This window comes from Adiantum capillus-veneris, chromosome 5 (assembly GCF_014529385.1).
Source record: "Adiantum capillus-veneris isolate H3 chromosome 5, ASM1452938v2, whole genome shotgun sequence".
In the NCBI taxonomy this organism is placed as follows: Eukaryota; Viridiplantae; Streptophyta; class Polypodiopsida; order Polypodiales; family Pteridaceae; genus Adiantum; species Adiantum capillus-veneris.
Window position 1 is genome coordinate 156,271,252 of NC_140935.1, and position 6,712 is coordinate 156,277,963.

General features: G+C 45.3%; 1 protein-coding gene across 3 annotated transcripts; it reads left to right on the top strand.

The window, feature by feature from the left end:
* Positions 1 to 485: 485 nt before the first annotated feature.
* Positions 486 to 4,860, top strand: LOC147458359 (uncharacterized). 3 transcript variants are annotated; one of them, XM_086513017.1, is made up of 5 exons: positions 486 to 805; positions 935 to 1,037; positions 1,530 to 3,728; positions 3,816 to 4,225; positions 4,313 to 4,860. In XM_086513017.1, the coding sequence occupies exons 3-5, from the start codon at positions 1,676 to 1,678 to the stop codon at positions 4,736 to 4,738; spliced, it is 2,889 nt and encodes a 962-aa protein (XP_086369143.1). In that variant the 5' UTR covers positions 486 to 805; positions 935 to 1,037; positions 1,530 to 1,675; the 3' UTR covers positions 4,739 to 4,860. The 3 variants fall into 3 exon arrangements, with proteins under 3 accessions (XP_086369143.1, XP_086369144.1, XP_086369141.1); XM_086513018.1 differs by having other exon boundaries at positions 945 to 1,037; XM_086513015.1 differs by lacking the exon at positions 935 to 1,037.
* Positions 4,861 to 6,712: the final 1,852 nt, after the last annotated feature.

Genomic DNA, 6,712 nt, shown 5'->3' on the forward strand with positions numbered 1-6,712 from the left:
TGGTTGTGCATAGGTGAACAATGCAATGAGAAATGTTCACATCATGCAGGGATTATGCACAAATGCACAGTCCACAACCGTTAACCAGCACGTTCACATGAGAAGCAGCAAAGTCATGCAACGACCTTCATGAGAAAATGGTTATAAAAGGCTTTAAAAAGCATTCCAAGCATGAAAAGACTACGTCTTCTCCTACACGATGTTGTCGTTTTTTGCAATTGCTGGCTCGTTGCACCGCTTCACCCTTGAGCAGGAATGCAGCTGGTTGCCAACCGGTTGCGTGTTGTTTTTTGGCAACCGTGCATGGGCACAATAATAGTTTGCAACTTGTTGCCAACCAATTGCAAACCCAAAGCCCATGTGAACTGTCTCTGAGCCGGTGTCACTTTAGTGGCAACAAGGGGAGTGAGAGAATATAAAGAGAATTTGAGGAAGAGATTATAGATACAAAGGAAGGATGGCCAAGAGGGCGACATGACTCAATCATAGGATGAAGAAATGTGTTACATTTTCTGAGTTCTTCCAACGGCGTGAAGTGAAACGTTTAAACGTGTAGGTTTTCTCATTAATGCCAAATCGTCAGTGGCGCAGGAGGACTGGCACTTGCCATTGCTGCACTGAGAGTGCTCTTCTCCTTCTCAACCTCTGCTTCTCCGACCTCGCCTCGCCCTCTCACACACAGACACACAGACTCTCTCTCTCTCTCTCTCTCTCTCTCTCTCCCTCCCTCCTGCTGCTGCTACCGCCCGACTTTAGGGTTTCTCCCCCTGTGCTGCATTGGTGGATACGCATCGACCACCTCCAGGTACTGTCGCCCACCAGTGTCTGTCTACGTGGCTCCACCTTGTCGAGATTTTCTGCTTCGTTGAAGTTCCACCTGCCGTGTTTGTTCTATCTTATTACAATGCTGCTTAAATTCCTGTGGTTTTGGAAGCGAGGGTCAGCCCGGAGCTGAAACTTTGAGAGCTGGGGGGATAGTTTGCTGGAGCGAAATTTGCTGCAGGGAGCTCAGCCTTGACATGGATTGCTAGTTTCTTGTGAGCTTATTTTCCTCACTTTAAGCATGTCATGGTTTTGGTGTTGGTACTCAAGGAGACTATCTTTCGTTGGTTCCAGCTTCAGGTTCGTGGCAGAGGGCTCCTGCTGGATGGCCGTAGTTAGATTCTAAAGTCCTGGCATGAGGATCTCACGTGCTATTTCTAGGTTTCTATCATAATTGATTGCATAGCTGCAGTCATCTAGGTCAATTTGGGCATGTGCTGTGTGTCTGTCCACTTAGGTATCCTATGGTATACGCTATCTTGGGCGTGCAGAGGGGTTTGGCCTGGGTTCCATCAATTCGTCGGCAATTATCACCATTTCCTCAAGTTTGATAGCTTGTCTGCAACTTGTATTCACATAGCTTGTGTTCAGCTTGTTTGAGTTGTGAAGTATTATCGGACTTTCTTAAGCAGTTTCCAAGCTGCATGAATTTTGGTTGTGATTTTTTCACGAGCTTGTTGATGCTGAGGGTAGTGCCTTGACTACAGGTCTAAGAGATGTGGAATAGAATAGATAAGACCTTTGCCTCTTCCATATAAAACCCTTCTTCACATGATGCTGATGAAAAAGCTGCAGTCACGGACTTGTTTTCCGGTCCAAAGTGCAATTTTGCATACATTGGAGGGTGTTTAGGATGCGCAGAGCAATACCTGCCCCCACTGGTGAAGGGCCTAGAGCAGATGTTTACTTCGAGTTTAACTTCTTTGATGGAGTGATGGTGGATTGCAAGGAAGTGAACAATGCAGAATGGGGACCATGGCAATCTCGTCTAAATCAGAGCTCCAAGGTTTGGGACGTCTCAGGCCTGGAGGAGAGTTATGATTTAAAAAATCTGGGTACGAAGAGGGAACTTCGAGAGTCCAATGTTTTAAACATGGAAAACAGATGTGACTGGAAAAAGGAGCAGCAAGCTTCTCCAAAGAGGGGAGGGAAAAGCAATGAAAGTTTGTATCCAGCCAGTGGAATGCGTCCGAGCAATATTTGCAATAATTCTTTGAGTCCAAGCAAGGATCCAGCTATCAAGAAAAGGGTACAGTTTCTAAATGGAGAAAATGACTTCTCTTGGAAACAGCAGTTGGTCTTTCCTAGTTCCTCGGAGCATCAGGCAGTATCTAGGGTTTCAATGGGTTCAAGCGCAGCAACAGATAACTCTCATCAACTTGGTTTTGGCGATCCAGAGCAGATTTCACCCAACAAGGTTTATGTTGAGGGCCATAGTTTAACAAACCAACTGCATGCCTCTGGCTCTAAATCTTGCTTTGGGGATTCCACTATGAGGGATCCTGTGAGCCTTTCAACTGGACATTTAGATTGGTTGTGGTGTGAAGAAGCTGAAAGGCAAGATACTCATGCTATCATCCAAGGTGAACCTTGTGCGCTTGCTCTATCGTCTTGCCGGCCAAGTGGAGGAATAACGAGCAGTAATCTCATGGAAAAAGAAAATGAATTTGGTCTTCCTGTCCCTATTTGTCCAGATGACAGCATGCCCAGGGTGAGTAGCTGGCACAACTGGAAAGCTCTTGCAAGTGATCCTGGAAAGTCAGCATCAGGAGGTTGGGCTACCTTTTCAGGTGGAGATTCTGCGAGGTGTTCTTCAATGTCGCTGACAGACTTGGTTGAAACTAGTCCTGGAACAAACCCAAGGGATCTTATCCGGGGTGAACGGGCCACACTGGCTTCCCACCTGCAGCTTGCAGGAAGTTCTCTTGCCAGCCAGTTTTGTGCAAAAGAAGCAGACATGGATTGCCTTTGGCCCTTTTCTCCTGCTCACTCATCTTTGAGTACAAGTTCAACATCAAAAAGGGAGGCTTCGGGCTCAAAGGCAGAGCCCAAGCGCCTTTCAATTAGCGACCCAAACCCTTGTGGAAACCTTCATGGGATTTTGCATTGTACTATACGAGAAGGCTTGCCAAATTATACTTTTCTTCTTGATGATTATGATGAAGTTGTGACAGCCAAGATCTGGATAGAGGATGTTGTACTTGGGGAACAGCAAGGTGCGTGGAGGTACACGTTCTACTCTCTGAAGGGGGACAGCAAAAAAAAGGGCAGAAGCGGATGGAAACATTGGAGAAAAAAGGAGAAGCTAACATCTGAGCTGGTTGGGACAATGAGGGTTTCAAGCTTGCTATGTACTGAGCAAGGCCTTAAGGGAGAGGAGAATTTGTCTGTGGAGTCTGAGTTTGTTCTCTTGAGTGCACGAGCTCATGATCCTTCCCTTCAAGCACATGTGGACCTTTTGTCTCAAGCTAGTTCGTCGTCCCTAGAGACTGGTTCGCATGGCTGCAGCAAGACAGCTAGTCACACTGTTGTCAATGCATCTAGCTCACCTTCTCAATCCCGTGCATCCTCTTCTGATGGTGGACACTCGGACGTATCTTCTCCTGGTGCAATCTCTGCGTGGTATGTGGCACAAAGTCTAATACCGAGCAGTTTGGGTTCGCCAGACACAGCTGCAGATGGCCGGCAAAAGGCTCGAAAGTGGAGCTTACATTCTGGAATTTCTGGCATGCGAATCAGCAAGGCCAAGAGAAGAAGCCAACAGTCTAACAATATGAGTGCACCCAGCTCCAATGTGAGTATGGAGGATCTCTGCTCTGAGGCGACTTGTGGCCTTTACCAGTCGCATGCAGAGCTTGCAGCTATGATTATAAATGTACCTTTGGAATTGCAGGAACGACTTGCAGGTATGCTTTGGTAAAGGTTTACTAATGGTCTGACGGGTCATGGATTCACGTCCTCTAGTTATTCATTTCAATCTTCTTATTATGCAGGGCCAATGCCTGCGGCAATGTCAGATGCCATCCTGTACAAGGAAAGCCAGCCAGAGCATCGAGTAGGAGACTATCAGACTAGTGTTGTGGCTTCAGCGGAGCATGAAGCACATGTGGCTGTCCATCACATTAATAGAACGAGGCACAAGTCACGAGGTCAACACCGGCAGGCTAGCATCACTGTAATTCTGCCATCTGGGAACCATGGGAGGCCCCTCAGTGATATGAGGGGTCCTTCCCCTTTGATAAAGCGCTGGAAGGAAGGTGGCAAGTGTGATTGCAAGGGGTGGGACCTAGGTTGTGGTCTTCTGGTTCTTAACAATGAGCATACGACGGAGGGCTCAGATTGCTCATTGACAAAATCGAGGGAATACCAAGCACACAGCAAACCCTTAACTTTGTACAGACAAGTACGTTGTTTAGTGGTTTTTGGTAGCGACTTTCTAGTTATTGCGCTTTACGGTTTTTTGATTTTTGACGGTGGGTTTTCTTGACAGGATGGAGCAGAGCAGGAAGAGGCTTACATTAGTCTTGCTCCTCAAGAGAATGGTCTCATTGCAGTTGATTTCCGAGCACCTTTGTCGCCTTTGCAAGCTTTTGCAATGGCGGTGGCGACTTTGCATGGCAGAGGGTCAAGCGTGCCGGATTTAGACACACCACATGACATAACAACTACTGTGATGAGTCTAGAGACACAATCTCCAGATAAGAAAACAGCAAATTATGTCCATAAAGTGGCTCAGCAGGATGCAGGTATTTCAAGTCCAGGCTACAGGACTAGCATTGAAGGTAAAAAGATGGATGGGCACATGCACTCAGCAAGGCAGGGAGATGATAGTCTTGGTGGAGTTCATGTGAAAGCTCATGGCAATGAAGTATTTGGCTGTTCTTCTGAGTTGGCTTTGTCATTTGAAAGAGTGTGAAGTAGCCCCTTGGTGCTAAATGATATGCTTCTGGAGGTCTCATGCCAACCGCATTGTAATCATTCACATTATTGTAAACTTACCTTGTAATGCAAAGAAATCAGGGTTTTACCCTTTTGTCTTGTATGTTGGCAGGAGCCTTTATTATGTGCCCTTGTGGGACACATTCTTGTTTTTAACTCACTGGGCAATATGTCTTTGCCTATTGTTTGCTGGATGGTTGTAGGTTCGTTTGTGAGGGTACATACGTTGGGTGGTAGTCATTTCTAAAGTTGGGACTATGCTAGCTGACACTGGGTTGCTTGCAGCTTTGGAGGGGATTGGGTTGGCTGTGGTCAATATCAGCTATGCCAGTTGATGGTGCTTTGGATGTGAGGCAGAAGAGCTATCGAAGTTCTGCTCATAACGAGCGCATGATAGGTTTATCAATGTTGCCAGTTGATGGTGCTTCTGATGTGAGCCAGAAGAGGTATCAAATTTTTGAGGCATTACAAGCGCAAGAGGTTTATCTTGTTGGAAATTCAGAAAGGAGTATCTGCTCAATAAGAGAGTCCTCTTTTAGTTTCAAAGAAAGTGCGAGAGCTTTTGAAACTTGGAGGCTTGGGCTGCTACATTAGCTGGAAGATGTTATCTTGTAGGTGCATAAAAAAGGAGCATGTTATGAGTGGCAGAAGTGTCTTCTATCAGGTGAGAACATGCTGATGGCGGTAGGTGGTAGAGGTCTGCATATTAAGATGATGATCCTGTTTGTCAAGATGCCAATCCAATCTTTGGTTCTGCCTTGATGAGCAACAGACATTGGGTTGGAAACACAATTGTGTGGTGGAATTCCGAATGACAGCAAAGCTGAGAGTAATATTACTGATTGGCCTTTGTGTTTGTGTGCTTTCAAGGCAATGATACTAAAGTTTTGCTAATGGAGCCACCAGAAATCATGGGCTGTTTGCACTATGCATCGATAATGTGAGTAACATCGGTGTCTGTTAAGCCTGTGGATTATTAGTAAGTTTTGTTACCACATTATGGCTGAAATTTTGTGGTTAACATTTAAACACTACTCATTTTTCTTTGGATAGGTCTTTTTTCCCTATGCTTTACATATACCCATCTGTCTGACGCTAAATTGTTGTTGCACATCACACTAGTCATCATTGCTCCCACATCATCACATGGATGCTCTAATCCATATCATCGGAATGGGATGAAAGCATTTTTGGCCTATGTAAGGCCTGTGAAAGATAGTGGACATTTGTTTTCCTAGTTCAATAAAGAGGGCCATTAAGTAGTGGGTCACACACACTCTTTCTCATCCTCTTATGAAGGCCATTGTGACTTTCACCTTGTTACTTCACCTGCAGTTTTTTGTCCTTATGCACTACCTAAGTCAATGGTTGCTTCAGCCTCGTCGCGGCTCTCACCTAACCTGTACTGCAGAGGTTATGGGATTTGATGACGGAACTTCATAGGGGAAAGAGCTGTAGAATTGATCTGATTTGTTTAGATTTCATCACTTGAATGCTAGTATACAAGCAGATTTCTAGTGCAATATGCCTTCAAGTAGGTCTTTGATCTGGATAACTTTATCCACCACCCTATGAATGCAGACTTTATACTTGTGGAAAGAGCAATTATATTGATCGTCAAAATTAAGGCTGATTATGCACCACATTGAAATAATTTCTTTTTGTTGCAGCCACGATCATTATAGCAGTTTGCAAATCATTCTTGGTGCTAAGAGCACACTCTCCAACTCTCTACAAATCATTCTTGGTGCTAAGAGCACTCTCCAACTCTCTACAGTTGTGATGGTGAACTTGAGCTCCTTGCCTCCTCTTTCAACCAGGATGTAGATCATGGTAGTATTATTGGCGTGTAACAATTGAGAAGAGACCAAGGATAGCAAGGCTACTACGGGCACTGCCCAGTGAGAAATCGGCATGGGAGCTTGTCTTTAAGTATAGGCAAGGATGGATA

Coding starts and splice junctions, on each gene's coding strand:
- LOC147458359 (XM_086513017.1), top strand. CDS start 1,676: ATGCGCAGAGCAATACCTGCCCCCACTGGTGAAGGGCCTAGAGCAGAT. Junction 3,729..3,815: donor ATTGCAGGAACGACTTGCAG/GTATGCTTTGGT, acceptor CTTATTATGCAG/GGCCAATGCCTGCGGCAATG. Junction 4,226..4,312: donor CCTTAACTTTGTACAGACAA/GTACGTTGTTTA, acceptor TTTTCTTGACAG/GATGGAGCAGAGCAGGAAGA.